The sequence below is a fragment of the Chenopodium album genome, chromosome 16 (assembly GCF_948465745.1).
Source record: "Chenopodium album chromosome 16, dcCheAlbu1.1, whole genome shotgun sequence".
Lineage (NCBI taxonomy): Eukaryota > Viridiplantae > Streptophyta > Magnoliopsida > Caryophyllales > Amaranthaceae > Chenopodium > Chenopodium album.
Genome location: NC_137849.1, coordinates 21,801,177 through 21,818,149, shown reverse-complemented (window position 1 = coordinate 21,818,149; position 16,973 = coordinate 21,801,177). Strand labels below are relative to the sequence as shown.

General features: G+C 39.2%; 1 protein-coding gene and 1 non-coding gene across 2 annotated transcripts; one reads left to right on the top strand and one right to left on the bottom strand.

Annotated features, from left to right (window-relative positions):
* Positions 1–7,034: 7,034 nt before the first annotated feature.
* On the bottom strand, positions 7,035–10,231 carry LOC145583985 (uncharacterized). The gene is made up of 3 exons (XM_081640928.1): positions 9,716–10,231; positions 7,435–7,748; positions 7,035–7,275 (listed from the first exon to the last, which is right to left on the bottom strand). Exons 1-3 carry the CDS (start codon positions 10,229–10,231, stop codon positions 7,035–7,037), a joined length of 1,071 nt encoding a protein of 356 aa, XP_081497054.1.
* Positions 10,232–16,578: 6,347 nt separating this feature from the next.
* LOC145587084 (small nucleolar RNA R71) lies at positions 16,579–16,684 on the top strand. The gene has a single exon (XR_014101125.1). It is a non-coding gene; the product is annotated as a small nucleolar RNA R71 (small nucleolar RNA).
* Positions 16,685–16,973: the final 289 nt, after the last annotated feature.

Sequence of the window (16,973 nt, the reverse complement as noted above, 5' to 3'; positions counted from 1 at the left end):
AACACCAAGGGAAATGGGTAGATGTAGATTTTACTTGAACATGCAATAACATGGGAACAAATCGATAATGAACTAAACATGCATGAATATCGATATAAAGGGGTCCAATATAGACACCTTTTGGGGTCAATTGGCTTTTCCTAACATAGCCTCTATGCTTCCACATTAGAACCATATATTGGGAGGTGCAATCAAGTAACAATCGATACAAATTAACTTAGCTAAGTCAACTATCGTTTCATTTAGCATAGATTCACCTTCAATCAAATAACAACGTGCACTTTGCAAGAAAATCGACGAACAATCAAGCATGTAAAGACTTTAATCACAATCAACTTGAATCCCAACACTATAAACATGAACAAATTCCAACTACATCATCCCCACACTCTTGGCTAGATAACTACTCAGTATCCATGGCAATCATCAAGTCAATCATGCAATTAACAAGCAAAAGCATGATTAATGAGTAATTAACAAAGCAAAAGCATGATTAATGAGTAATTAACAAAGCAAAAGCAATCTAAATCAAAATCGAATGGCAAAGTAAAGAGAAAACAGTAAGGAAATGCTCATTCATTGAAGTTGAAGTTCTACAAAAAAGTTGATTAAGCTTCTTCTTCAAAATCCAAACTCAACAATGGAGGAATCCACACTTTCTCTCTCTAAAATGCCAAAACTAATGGTGTTTCTCTCTCTAGATTAAGCTAAAAATCGGGAAATTAGGCTAAGCTAATCTAATTACAAAATATGGGAGATTACGAACTATATATATTTGTTCGGAAAAAGAAGTTATCGATGACTTAAACCCAGCGATGCGTGCCCGCACAAGCTTTTGCGCGCCCGCACAGACCTTGTACGCGCCCTCTCCAGCATACGCGTGCCTGCAACTTCGTGGGTACGGAGAACAGAGACCCAGATAGACGCGGCCGCACAAAATATTACGCGCCCGCGCATTAGTATTGCGCGCCCGCACAAGGGTCGCACAGTAGGCGCGCAAAACTCCCTGACTTGTTCTTATTTCCTTCCTTTATCTGCGCGCCGTCTCACAGTGCTGTGCACCATCTCAATGGTCGAGCAGTGGTCGCACAAAAAAGTTTGCCTTGCCCCTTTGAGTTCACGACCTGCGCGCCTTCTCACAGTCCTGCGCGCCCGCACAAGCCTCATGCGTGCTCTCTGGGGGGGGAGGGGGCGCCGCATCCTTTAGGTAAAATCTTCTTCTTTTGTAGACCACGGTTCCTACAAAAACACGAACAAGGGAACCAATGTAGAAAATAGGCAAAGGAGGCAAAAACTAAGAAAGAAGACGAACAAAAGAAAAGAGAAATAAAGACAATAAAGAGGGTACAAACAAGCTACAAGTATGGGGAAAAACCATTAGAAACAAGCCCTTAATCGTGGCATAAATGCCACTCATCAACTTCCCCCACACTTGCCTCTTGCTTGTCCTCAAGCAAAGAAAGCTAGAAGAAGCTAAGGCCAACAAAGAAAAACCAGATTTTCTTTTAGCGCAAGCAACAAGCCATTTAAACCTCAAGGTCGCCAATGAGGACGAGTTGTGATCTCGTGAGAGTTTCCAAAGAGTTTACCCCCACAACTCTCACAAAATTGCATTCAAGACAAACCAAAAGGCGTAAACAAGAGGATGAATCAATAAACACACGCAAATCATAGTCAAATTAAGCTTTTAAAGGTAACAACATAAGTGGATGGCAAGCTTTCTAAGTGGAAAAAGTAAGCACGCAAGGGGATGCCAATGGTTGATTGAAGGATAAGCCATGCTAAGCATAAAGAACTCTAACATGCACTACTCCTCCCGCATTCCATACAATCTTACTGCGTTCTCTCATCTAGATTTATATCCACCCTTGGAGGTAGCGTCTCATGACTCCACGAAGGAGCCGGGACAAAAATAAAACAATACAAAATAGGGAAACCCGACATCTTACCAAGTCATGCTCTCTCCATATTCTTGAAATATAGCTCCCTCAACCGACTAGTGACTCAACTACCCTAAGTCAAAAGAGCATTAAGAGGGTTGTATCGTTGGCTAGGGGTGAAGGTGTGGAAAATTTTCGAAATTGATGCTTAGCCTAATCATGAAGAAAAGGGTGATCAAGCCTCCTTTCCAAAATCAAACAACTACTAATTTTCAAACTACGTGGCCGCAAAATTGAATTACGTTGCCAAGTATTTTTGAATTTTCATTTTTCCTCTTTCATCATCATACAACAATTCTTTTTTTTTTTTCAGTGTCCTTGCCTTTTATAACTATGGACGGCTTTTTCTAGGATTTGCACTCACTTTTATTGAACAAACATTCGCAACATTTCTATTTCACTTTCCATTTAGAACCATTACCTTCCACATTCAAATCAAAACTTCAGTAAGCTTTCGCGGCTAGGGCTTCACGATCTAAGGGTGAAAGTATGTGCTATAATCAAGGAGGGAAAGGTTCAACATGGCAAGAAAAAGGGGGAAATGCTACCAAAAATACAAGAGAAAATAAAATAAAAGCTAATAGTAGAAAACAAAATAGTCACCGAATGAAGAATGCTCTTTGTCATCCCTATCTCTGGAAGCTAGACGCCAAGTTCTAGATCTAAGCATGCTTTGGTAAGGATCCTATGCAGCTCATACAAAAATTGTTGGAGGCTTGAACAATGACACTCACATCGGGTTGCAAAAGCTACCTCTAGGGCTTCAAATCCCCTAATGAGAGCAACACCTTCTTACCACAAACAAGTGAATTTGGGTTCGATGGGCCTTACGAGTTCTAAACCGACTACCTTAGCATGAACTTATCCTAAAGTCAACCAATGGCAATCCCAAAGCGTGAAAACTTATAACATTAGGAAGCAAGACATTCAAACACACGAGTCAACTTTTATTATGCTTAAAATGAAAATGAAACAACTAGAGTTTGCATGGTTTGCCTTGAACAAAAAGGGAAGAATTTTTTTTTAAGGAAGATAGGAGTATAAAAGTAGTAAGAGGCAAGTAAGCACATAATTCCCAATCGACAAACAAAGATCGTTCGGCATCATACCAATGATCACCAGATTCCGTAGAATCAAATGCAAACAACCTCGAACAATCAACTCCATCCTAATCTAACTAACTATGCACATAAAAGGAAATAAAAGAAAGTAAGGAAAGGTCTCACCATGCCGCTTGAATTATAACACAAGCTAAATATTGCAATCTCACCAAGGTTTTCGGAGCTTGAGTCGCCCCTAGCCCCTTCTCTTGTGTCTCCTTACTTTAAGCTACAAGGAGATTAAACCAAAAAGAAAGAAAACTACAACTAAACAAGAAAAAGGTTAGTAAACAAAGAAAAAGATCAAAGTTATAAACAAAAAAGAAATGAATAAACAAAACGCTATATACAAAGTTTGGATCAAGGGAATTTGGATTATCGGGAGTTTGGATTTTTCTCCATAGGAGCACCTTCGTCTACACAAACACTCAAAACTCGTCAAATTATCATTAGAAACTCATCATCAAAATCTCGAAATCATCATACAAAATCATCATTAGAATTATCATCAAAATCATCATAAAAATCAAGAAACATAACAACAACCAACATCAATAAGGCTAGAACCAACCAATCATGCAAACTCTACCACCCAAAGTAGAATTCCCCCACACTAGCATGCCACTATACCTCCCCCATACCACACAAGAACATCCTTTTGCCACTTACAACCCCCCCACACTAACATAAAGCACCGTCCTCGGTGTAACACATAAAAGCCATGGGAAAGGAGGACAAAAGGGGAAAAATAAAGCAATCAGGGGGGAAGCTAGTGGCCACTAGGGCCAGCTTCATCACCATTCCCATCCCCCATGGAATCATATGAAAACTCGTCCGGGGGACACCATGAGGGTCCCAACCAGCGGTGAAACCGGGGGGCCAACCGTAGTGGCCTCGAAAGAGGTCTTATTGCCATTGAGGCAACGGGTCGAAGGGTGGGGGCAGCCAAAGAGGGTCGGGTGAGAAGGATCAACATATGGGTAATTAGGGTCACCCCTAAAATCACTCCCACCCGGGGCAGTGTAATCATACCCGGCCTCCGTTGGGTAGTCTACTCAAGGAGCATCAAGGGAGGAAGGCCCTTGCCAATAGGGCCAAGTAGGGCGTGATCCACTCTATTGAGGGACCGGGCCTTTTTGGGGTGGCCAGTAAGGATAATTGGCCATGGGGGTGACCTCACCTCTATCCAGGGCCGCACCATAAAGAGCTTGAATTTGCATGAACATACCTTGTTAGTTCTCAAGCATGCTTTGCATGCCAAGTTGCATGCTCATCATTTGTTGTTCAAGGTTACTCACGCCTTGTTGATGTTGATGTTGTTGATGATGATGATGTTGTTATTGTCGATGTTGTTATTGTTGATGCTGTTGTTGTTGCTCTTCTTCTTCTTCTTCTTCTTCTTCCGCTTCCTCGCCAACTAACATGTTTCTTGCTCTTCCCAAGGATGTAGGCAACACACCATTATCTTTGGGAATCTTCCATACATTCCTAGCATCACACCCCAAAGAAGTTCGAGTGGGAAATGGCAAGATGCAATGGCGGTTTTTCTCAACATGTCAATCATGAAAGTTGACGACATCCTCAGTTGGTTGAATGAAACCCAACCTCCTCATTTGAATGATGTTGAGGAAGAGATCATTGTCGGTCCCAACTTAAGTGCAAGTGGGAAAGAAGCGCTCATACCTAAGGTTCTTGGCAATCCTCGTTATTATTCCACCAAGAGCTATCTCACCCATTTTGTTGCCGGTTTTGATTGCCTCGCAACATAGCGCAAACCAATAGCCCATGTTGAGAAGCCCTCTCAACTCCTCCTTAGTTTCTATGTAAAGGGTGAATAGCTCTTCCCTTGAGAGCTTGCTCAAATCTTGCTTACTGAATGCCGAATACCCCAAAATCCGGTGGAAAATTCGGAGCACTGGATGAATGATCTAATTGGCCACCGAATACTAAGTACTAAACTCCCTAATATCTGAAATTGTGTGCCACCAATTGAATGCGTTGTACTCGGGAAAGAGACTTGTTGGTGGAACAAGAAGGTCTGCATCCGGGTGGAAGTCTAACAAGGCATTGAAATCCCGAAGCCTCATGGTGTGACAAGCATTAAAGAGTTGGAAGGAGATTTAGAAATCATTTTTCCCACAAGGTTCCTTTTCAAAGGACGCGAGGAATTCGTAGGTGGGCTCTTTATAGGTTCGGTGGTGGTGTTTGATGAATTCACTCATCCCTAGGTTACGTAAGAGCAACCTAAGGTCCTCATCTATTCCCAATTTTTCCATGGCCCTCTGACAATAGTGTCTTGTGGGGTTTAGCTTGCGCTTCTTTAGCTCTTTGTGGTAGGGGGAATGGTTTTTGTTTACGAGTTTTAAGGCGGGAAAAGAGATGGGTGGTTGTGTTTGGTTTTGAGTTTGAGCTTGAGCTTGAGGCTCTTCAATTGTCAACCTAGGCTCCTTTCTACCCTTCCTTTTACTCATTTTGAGCACACACAAAATCCAAAGAACACCACAAATAACAAAGACCCAAGAAGGAAGCACGACCATCCAAACCAACCAAATTGAATCTCAACAACAACAAAACTAGGCTACAACTTAACAATCTGCAAATGAGGTTAGTAGCAACAACAAACCCCACAATTATAGCACCTAGTATAAGAAAGATCAAATACAATGACTAGAATCACAAAATTTTATCACTAGTGTCAAGTCATACCAACATTAATACCAATTTCCATAAAAATTGAATTCAACTTAAACAAGTCCAATGACATTGCTCAATTCACATAATCATTGTATCAAATTCAATCAATCCAACAACAATGTTCCAAAACTACACAATTATACACCAAAATCCAACAATTCGTAGCTATGATGTTCAAAAATCACACATAATCACACAAATCCCATACTTAAGCTAAAACATGTTTAATAACTCAAAAACTTTGTATAATCTAGTAGGATTGAACAACAAAGTAACAAAGTTAAGAGTTATACCACAAGGATGAAGCTTGAACTCAACCACGAACACCCACGAGCACCCAAGCTTCTTGACCATGAAAATGGAGAAAAATGAGTATTTTGGAGAGAAAGTGATAATTTTTGTGAAAATAGTGAATAAATGTGGTGGATTTGGTGAAAAATCAAACTAAATTATGAGTTTTGTACGAGATTTGAAGAGTTTGAGAGGTTAGGGTTTGAGTTTGTGAGGAGAGTGAAGTTGATTCGAAAATGGAGTGTGAGAAGTGAAGGGAATCGGGGGAAAAGAAAGAAATAACCCCCATGAATCCCAGCGATGCGCGCCCGCGCACAGGGCGCACACAGGTCGCGCAAAAGTTTCTGCCCCAATCTGGAATTTTGTCATCCATCGTTGCGTGCCTTCTCACAGTCATGCACGCCTATGCACAGGTGGCTGCGCGCCCTCGCACAGGGCGCGCACAGGTCGCACACAACTTTCTGCCTCGAATTTCATCTCTTAAATAACCCCTATGCGCGAATTCTCACAGTCCTGCGCGCCCGCGCACAGGGTCTTCAAGACTTCTTGATTTCAATCCTCTTTCTCTCATAAACGAACTTGAAAAATCCTTAGCCAAATAATCCAATTACCTATCAATCAAAATTAACAAAAATGAGATTATAATAATAGAAGAGGGTAGAAGGAAGTTAGAAATATGGGTTACGTTCCGAAAGCGCTTTTGGTTTACGTCGTTAGCTCGACGCTTCTTAAGCTAAATCAAGGAGGTTAAAACGGATGATGCACATCAAGAAGTGTTGTAGAAGTCGGCTTATCAATGGGATATCCTTCATAATAGAGCTTGAGTTGGTGACCATTAACCTTGACTGGGGAATGCTCGTCCTTAGAGATCTCATAAGCGCCATATGGGAACACCTTTGTAATGATGTATGGCCCACACCATCTCGATCTAAGCTTGCCCGGGAAAAGCTTCAAAGCGGGAGTTGAATAGGAGAACCTTTTGGCCTATGGCGAACTCTTTCTTGATAATTTAGGCATCATGTGAAGCCTTGGTTCTTGCCATGTACATCCTTGCACTATCGTAGGCATTCATTCTAAACTCTTCCAACTTATGAAGCTTAAGGAGTCTTTGCTCACCCACACTATGGAGATCGAAGTTGATTTGCTTGATAGCCCAATGAGTCTGATGCTCCATCTCTACAGGTAAATGACAATTTTTTCCATAAATAAGCTTATAGGGGGTAGTCCCTATTGGAGTGTTGAAAGCGGTCCTATATGCCCATAAAGAGTCAATGAGCTTAGAAGACCAATATTTCCTTATTCTAGCCACCGTCTTCTCCAATATGACCTTGAGCTCTCTATTGGTGATCTCCTCTTGACCACTCGTTTGAGGGTGGTAAGCAAGCCCTCTCTTGTGAGATACACCATACTTATTGAGAAGTCTAGTAAAGGTGTGATGTTTGAAATGTGACCCCCCATCACTGATAATGGCCCTAGGAACACCAAATCTCGGAAAGATCACCTTCTTGAATAGATTGTCTACCACTTTTGAATCATTCGTAGGAGAACCGACGGCTTTCGCCCATTTAGAGACATAGTCAACGGCTACCAAGATGTACTTGTTTCCTTGAGAAGAAATGAAAGGTCCCATGAAATCTATAGCCCATACATCGAAGACCTCGAGCTCAAGGATAGGGTTTTGAGGCATTTCATCCCTTCTAGAGGTGTTCCCGTCCTTTGACACCTATTGTAAGTCTTGAAAAACTTCCAAGCATCCTTAAATAGAGAGGGCCAAAAGAGCATATATTGCAAGATCTTGGAGGCGGTCTTTTGAGCACCCATATGTCCACTACAAGGAGAAGAATGGCACATATGGAGGACACTTTGAATCTCATCGTTGGGGACGCATCGTCTTAGCAAACCTTCAACCCCTCTTTTCAACAAAATGGGTTCATCCCAAATATATCGCTAAGCTTCATGCTTGAGTTTTCAACGTTGTTGGGAGGTGAAATCTAGAGGTATGGCACTACAAGCCAAATAATTCACTATGTACGCATACCATGGCTCCGTCTTCTCCTCAAGAGCATATAGAACATCATCCTTTAAAGCATCTTCTATTGGCAAACCGTTTTCATGAATCCTTGCACCACCCAAACTACAAAGGTGATCCGCCACCACATTCTCGGCCCCCTTTTTATCTCTCATTTCATAATCAAAATCTTAGAGGACCAAAACCCATCTTAACAATCTCGGTTCAGCCTCCTTCTTGCTTATAAAATATTTGAGAGCCCAGTGGTTAGTGTACACTATTGTCCAAGAACCAATGAGGTAGGTTCTAAATTTCTCAAATGAATGGATAACGGCCAAGAATTCCTTCTCAGTAGTTGTATAATTCCGTTGCGCATCGTTGAGAGTCTTGGACAAGTAATGTATAACATTAAGTTTTCCTTCCTTTCGTTGTCCAAGGACCGAGCCAATGGCCTCATCACTTGCATCACACATTAGTTCTAATGGTAGAGACCAATCCGGTCCTTGGACTACGGGAGCGGTGCAAAGTGCTTCTTTCAACCTACAAAATGATTCTTGACAAGCATCATCAAACACAAATTCTTTATCTTGTTGGAAGAGGGATGTGAGAGGTTTGGCAATTAATAAAAAATCTTTTATGAAACGCCGATAAAACCCAACATAGCCAAGAAAAGATCTCACTTCCCTCACATTGGTGGGGGGAGGAAGTTTCTCAATGACCTCTACCTTGGCTTTATCCACCTCAATGTCGACATAGGAGATTTTGTGCCTAAGAACGATCCCACTCTCTACTATAAAATGGCACTTTTCCCAATTCAACACGAGGTTAGCCCTCACATCTTTCCAAACAACGAGATAAATTGGATAGACAATCTTTATAAGTAGCTCCTCCAACAGAAAAATCGTCCATGAAGACTTCTATCTCATCCTCAATCATATCACTAAATATTGACATCATACAACGTTGGAATGTTGCGGGGGCATTACAAAGCCCGAAAGGCATCCTACGATACGCCTAGGTACCGTAGTGACATGTGAAAGTCGTCATCTCTTGATCCTTGGGGTCAATCGGGATTTGAAAAAATCCCGAGTAACTGTCAAGGAAACAATAGAAGGAGTGCTTTGTAAGCCTTTCCAACATTTGATCAATGAATGGCAATGGAAAATGATCTTTGCATGTACTCGTGTTAAGTTGGCGGTAGTCAATACACATACGCCAACCGGTAACAAGCCTAGTAGGAACTAGTTGATCATGTCATTTTTCACCACCGTCATGCCACCCTTTTTAGGCACAACTTGTTCGAGAGATACCCAATCACTATGAGCAATTGGGTAAATAATTCCCGCATCTAGAAGCTTAGCAACTTCCTTCTGCACAACCTCTTGCATGGAAGGATTAAGCTTCCTTTGCCTTTGCCTAACGGGTTTAGCATCTCCCTCTAGATCAATTTTGTGCATGCATAAGGATGGACTTATACCTTTGATGTCATCAATGGTATAACCTAAAGCCTTTTTGTGTTTTCTCAAAACATTGATCAAGAGGGAGGTTTGATCCTCCGTTAGATTTAAATTGATAACTAGGGGAAAAGATTCTATTGGAATCAAGATATGCATACCTCAAGCCTAAAGGTAGAGGGTTCCTACACTAAGCTTTTGGTAGACGGAATAGGGCATAAGACTCACACTTTCTCCTAAATCACACAATGCTTTGTCAAACTCGACACCATTAATGGAACAAGGAATGGAGAAGCTACCCGGATCTTTCAACTTGGTAGGAAGTTTGTTGGAAAGGATGGCACTACAATTGGTGGTTAGGTTCACGACTTCACACTTCCTTCCCCCACTCAAAAGATCTTTCAAAAATTTAGAGTAGTGGGGCATTTTTTTCATAACATCAACAAAAGAAAGGGAAACATGCAAATTCTTGATGACATCCAAAAACTTTCCAAATTGAGCATCAAGCTTGGCTCTCACAAATCGTTGTGGAAATGGTAGATTTTGCACTCTAAGTTGGCGATTTAGGGGCAAGGGGGTAACTTCTTTCTCCTTTGGTACCTCAACATCCCTCTCTTTCTCACCATCTAATGACTCAATAGCTTTCTCACTCTCATCCTCTAGTTCCAATTCTTCTTGAGGCTCTTCCTCAACCAAATGGTCACTCCCAACAACCTTTCCACTCCTAGTTGTCACGACATACATGGGTTTAGGGCTGACTCCTTAACTTGGAAAGGTAGAAGAAGAAGAAGGGGATGAATTAGATGTAAGTTGAGCAATTTGAGTTTTAAGCATTTTCATGTGAGCATTGGTTCACTTTTGGTCCTCTTCATGTCTCTTTTGATCCTCCTCACGCAATTTCAATAAATCATCAAGTTTAGCCATTACGGGATCATTTGGAGGAGCCTCAAGTTGAAGAGGTTGTTGAGGTGGGGGGAAGTTGGTGTTGGAAGTTCTTGAAGTAAAACCAAGAAAGGTACGGTGTTTATTCTTTTGACTGGTGGGATTTAATGGCTATTGGAATCCCTTAATTTTAGCTTCCTCTTATTGCTAATTTAATGGGCATTATTGCTGATTAATGTTGTTACTTATTGCCTAGCCGTTGCCTCCTTGATTACTCATTTTAATAGTTGGTCAATCGCACTTAATACTCCACTTATTAAGGTTGGCCGTTGCCTTCTTCTATACTTACATATATTCAAGCTTCCTTGACTACTAGATGACACACACAAAAATAAAACACTCTCTTATTCTTTTTTAAAAAATATTCTTTTGGTTTTTGGGCAAGTATTCTGGTTCCAGTCGGGTTTGTGAGTGCACACAAATTCCGGCGCCGTGCTTATCCTGGAGGGCGACCGCTCGATGTCTACTGCACCGGGGTAGCGCGGAATCGTCTTTTAGGTCAGTGGTTTACCACGACGCGGCAATTGTCAATTGGTCTACACAACATTGAGATAAGTTTTCCGTTTAATTTGCTTATATACTAACAATCTAAAAGACGATTGATATGATTTCTAAATACTTGAATTTTTTGATATGTCAAATTTAGACAATGTTGTGATTCGTTTTATTGAGACCAATTTTTGTGTAAAATGTTCTTGTTGTTCATGATAATGAATTACGCAATCCTTTTATAGATGGTGATATTATTGCTTTATGTCCATATCATGCTATGTATATGATCGTTAATTTTATTTGCAATGATTAATATAATGGCAATTATGTTGCATTGGTATTAATTTGTTACATATGTAAGCCGCCTGCAATATGCCTTCAATACCAACTTTGGTTAGTTGAGAATTGTGAGTATGTGTGTATACTATACATTATGTTATGTAATCTGTATGTATTATGTAGTAATTATTGGACACCTATTTTTAATACTCCAAGATCCTTAGTATATATACTCTACTTTAGGTGATGGTTGGGTGAATTTAAGGATTTATTTTTTGCTAATGTTTTGAGCTGGTGAATGTTGGGATGTTAATAAGTATACAATTTTATTTTATTTGGTGCAATTTTTATGTTGCGTAGATATGCTATTAGACTGATGATAAAATAATTTCATTTTATAATTGGGTGTCACTTACGATGAGAAGGGTTGCAATGTATTATGGAAAGTTAGGATGGGTGGGATAATGGGATTTTGTCCTCTAAACTTTTCAAATTGATGGTTCGTTGTTGCTGGGACTTCTCTTGGGTAATACCAAGCATATGTATGTTTTTGTTTTATTTTATTTATTATTATTCATGAATTTTTATGAAGTATTGTGATACAGTATTGCAATGAAGGTTGTATTGTTGAGATGATTGTTAGCAATATTTTAGATTCTTTGTTTTTGTATTGGGTCTAATGTTCTCATATTTTGTATGTCAATTTGGATTGATTTTGTTTACATATGGTTAGTGTGTATATCCTAAACTTTGATTTGCATGTTGGTTTAGTCCAATTACAAAGAAATGTTACTTCCTTGTAGTTATTATTTTCTAATGCCTTTGCAAATATTTTTGAGATTTTAGGACTTGTTTGTTATTCGCGGATTTTCGGGAGCAGTCCCAAAGATGACCCCCGATCAAAGGTCATCCTTGGTCGGTTTGGGCTGAAATTTTGGGAGTATGTTTGGGGCACATGAGGCTTATTTTTCAACGGTTGGATTCTCACTAGCTGCTTAGATTAGTGAGTTATGATGACATCTTGAGGCCTTTATTTACAACGAAAACGGTTGGACATCTCATAGAGGTCTCACACATGTTACTTGATTTAATTCAACGGAGGTTCATTCTAAACCAAGTCTCATGTTATTATGTTATATCATTTGGATTAATTCCTAGTAATCATCTTGACAAATATATGCTTTTATGGTTGTTGACAAAGTATGTTGAATGTTGAATTTGTCAATTAAATATTTGTTGAATGATTAATAGAAAGTAAAAGTTATAATGTCGATATTTTATGAGCATGACATTATATTGCATAAAATCAGTTACTTTTAATTTGTTGGTTCTACATTTTGTGGATTAACTTGTTATTCAGTAGGATGCTTTGAGCAATGTTTTTTAACATGTTTTTGAGGTGCATGTATGTACTCCGAGTACTACTTTTTAGCATGATTTATGTATGGTGTTGAGTAAGGAGTTGAGATATACTATGTCAATTGATTGAACCCATGGTATGCAATACTCGTATTGAGAAGCTTTATTCATAACTCAATTGATTTCATTACTTTATTATTCTCGATTTAACATGCATGTGTGAAATTTATAAATTCTCAAACTTGTTGAGTTTCGTGAAGGGAAATTATGTGATAATTTTTCTGTAAGGATATTCTATGACTTTCTCTTTGGAGAATTTTCGAGTAAAGTGTTTTGGGAATTAGACTACTATTTTTCCAATTTTTTTTTTATGGTGGTTTATTGTTACTGCCTATAACTCTTTATTGTGTTATAAATTCTTTATGAATAAAGCATGACTGAATTTCATATGTTGGCATGAGAATTAATATTTTGAAGTTGAATTATTATATATCTTTGATTAATTTAATGTTTCAAAAATCTATCTTTATTCCCCTGTCCACCTTATATATTACTCCCAAGTCCTATGACATAGTTATGAGTTTTTCCTCAATCATGTATTTGACTACGTTTTATTTGGGATTTGGACCTTATGTTTTCATGTGGGGGTTATAAGTTTTTGAACTTATAAAATTTCTATATAAGGAGTTTATGTCATTACAGACCTCATATGAATTTTGGAGGGAGTTTCATTCATTGAGAATGTAGGTTTTAGGCGTACCGCTAAGGGCTTTGATCTGAATCGGACTTTGTTGTCCAATGTGGGGGAAGTAATAAAGAATTAGTGTTGGACTCAAAGTCTAGGCTCAGTTTTTGCTTGGTAATTGCATTTTAGTTCATGACTTTTTATGCGAGTCTTGGAGTAATTTTATCCTGAGCGTGATTGATCCTTTATATGGATAATTTGTCTTTGAGCATATTTGTATGTATGTTAGCACTATGTTTCAAGTGATTAGATATGCACATTAATGTTAGAGTTTTCTATTGTTTAATGCAAAGCCTGAAAGTGATTAATTGTGCTAAAGACGGTTTTTGATGGTGTTTGCCTTACAAGTTTGTTTTGGTAACTCTATGTCTTTAGAGTATCTACTTTAAATAAATGGAATATTATGAGTGATTATTGTTTCCGTGGAAGAAGTCATTGAATATTAGTTAGATTATGTCTGACTATGTGTAGAATTTTACAATCTTTTTCCTGGGATTGTGATGCTTAATATCTCTTCTATGGATTGTGTTGCTAATTCACTGAGTTCTTGTTGGAAGTCTTTAAGGCTAAACATTTGATTTGGATGAGTCATTGCTATCAGATAATTTTTTTTTTTTTTTTTTTTTTGAATTTATTGATTATATAGGAGCAATTTGTGTCCATTTAATAGTGTTATGTTTCTTGGGAGCTATGCTTAATCTAACATTGCTTATTATGTAAGTGGATTAAGCAGGTATACTCTTAATCTAACATTGCTTATTATGTAAGTGGATTAAGCAGGTATACTCTTAACTCGAGCAATGATTATTAGATCGTTTTGAGGAGGTTGCATAGATACTTGAAAAGTACATAAGATTAGAGTTTGCACAAATGCAAGTTTCCATGAATCTTGGAGTTCGACGATGAGTTCAAACTCAAGCGGTTATGTCTACTCCACTATGTAGTGGAGTTATGTTTTGGAAATTGTGCAAAGCAACCTTGTTTTGCTATGTTTGTTTTGGAATAATCTAAATTTATTGCTTTTGAATTGACAGATTATGAGGCAAGATGGTCAAGGGTATATGGCTCTTATGAGCACATGTGCTTGCAAATGTTCCATTGAAGGAGAATTCCTTGTGATTTGCAAGTCGTGGTTACTTTTGATTGAACCATTCCTATAATGGTTGATGTCAAAGATGACTTGTCGAATGGGGTGATATCACTAGACTACATAAAGTCTAAAAGAAATGTTACGGATCCGTGAACTAAAGGCCTTGTAAAAAACTAGTTTTGGTAACATCGGAGGGGATGGGACTAAAAGCCCAAAGTATGAATTATAAGTAATCAACTCCTACTCATTATGAGTTCAAAGGGGAACGTTATGAAATAATTCGGAAGCACAAAATTTTATTTTTGTCCATCCCTAGATGTTTGATTTGTGCTTGCTACAAATGGAAAGAGGATGAGCAAATAGCTCTTAATGAACCCATATCCATATTTTTGGTGGTGTGATGTAGCGCACACTTGATGGGATTCACCTACTTAGGTGTGGAAGTGTGGCCGCTTCCTATGAGTATCGGGTGGGCTAATACTCTAGAGCACCTATGAGCATCCAGGCTGGACGTATGGCCAGTATAATGCGTCACTTTTATTCGCGGAATTTCAGAATATTATACATGTTCAATTGTGTGGCTCAAAGTGACGGGTCCCTAACTCCCTATTAAGTTCAAGACGAAGGTCACTTGGTAGGTGAGGGATCATAGCTTGATGTCCACTATGTGTTAATTCAAGTCGCGAGACATTGACACTTATGCAATTGTTTTGTTTTGCCCAAAACCAATTTTCTCTCTTTCTTTCTTTCACTTCTTCGAACCTGTGGGGGATTGTTGGAAGTTCTTGAAGTAAAACCAAGAAAGGTACGGTGTTTATTCTTTTGACTGGTGGGATTTAATGGCTATTGGAATCCCTTAATTTTAGCTTCCTCTTATTGCTAATTTAATGGGCATTATTGCTGATTAATGTTGTTACTTATTGCCTAGCCGTTGCCTCCTTGATTACTCATTTTAATAGTTGGTCAATGGCACTTAATACTCCACTTATTAAGGTTGGTCGTTGCCTTCTTCTATACTTACATATATTCAAGCTTCCTTGACTACTAGATGACACACACAAAAATAAAACACTCTCTTATTCTTTTTTAAAAAATATTCTTTTGGTTTTTGGGCAAGTATTCTGGTTCCAGTCGGGTTTGTGAGTGCACACAAATTCCGGCGCCGTGCTTATCCTGGAGGGCGACCGCTCGATGTCTACTGCACCGGGGTAGCGCGGAATCGTCTTTTAGGTCAGTGGTTTACCACGACGCGGCAATTGTCAATTGGTCTACACAACATTGAGATAAGTTTTCCGTTTAATTTGCTTATATACTAACAGTTGGGGTTGATGAAAACCCAAAAGCCTATTCGTTTGGGCATAAATAGAAGCATATTGACCTTTATTGCCTCTGGTGCCTTGGTTAGGAACATTTCTTTGTTAAATGTTTCCCATGTTACTTTGATCACCAAAATTTTGATTTTGATGGTCATAGTATCGGGAGTTAGGTTGTTGGTTTTAATTACCAAACCCTCTTTGGTTAGAGTAGCCTCTTCCATTAAAGTTGGAAGGGCCTCCCCCACCATGGTATTGGTTATCATAACCACCACCACCTTGGTTCCAACCATAGTTTCCACTTTGATTCCAATTTCCCATTTGGTTGGAGTTTGGCCTCATATTCCCCATATTCCCCATTCTGTGAGCAAAGTTCATAGCATTAAAAACTTCTACATTTTCATTATGTTCTTGGGGTAGGGGTTGAATTTCACAAGAATATACACATTGAGAGGTATTATGGTCATAGGTTCCACAATTAGCACAAAACAAACATCCTTGAGGCATTGTATTGTAAGAAGAAGGGGAAGAAGTGTTCATACCATTGCCTCCCTTGGTTGAAGGGGAGGTGTTACCTTCAGGATTGGATCTCACCTTCATTAGCTCATCCATTTGCTTGGTCATTTTGGAGATTTGGGTAGAGAGGTTTTTGATTGTGTTGTCTTGCTATAATACATAAACGCATTTGCTAGATGTAGCATCTCTATCTCCTTCATACCAATCCTCATAGTGCTTTACGGCCTCCTCTATGATATGTTCCACTTCATCTTCTCCTTTGTTCATGATTGGGCCACGGGCTCCGGCATCTAAGCTTGTTCTTCCTTGAGGTGTGAGACCACCATAGAAAGTGTGAATGAGTTGATACATGGGTATTCCATGATGTGGACATTGGCGTTGGAGTTCTTTGTATCGTTCCCAAGCCGCACTTAGGGACTCACCACTCTTTTGGAGGAAGCCTTGAATCAAAGATCGAGTTTCAGCGAGTTTTCTATGATTTTAGAACCTCCTCAAGAATGCCGTAGTAACTTGGTCCCAAGTTGTGAGAGAGTTTGGGGGCACCTCCTTCTCTAGCCACTCTAAACCTCTCCCAAATAAAGAGAACGGGAACATCTTGATTCGAATGTATTCTTGAGTTACCCCATTGGCTTTTATTGTGTCATAATACTTCTCGAACTCTTTTAGATGTTCATGAGGGCTCTCATACTTTCCACCCGAGAATTGTTTCCGCTCTATTAAGGCAATCAAATTGGGCTTGATTTTAAAATT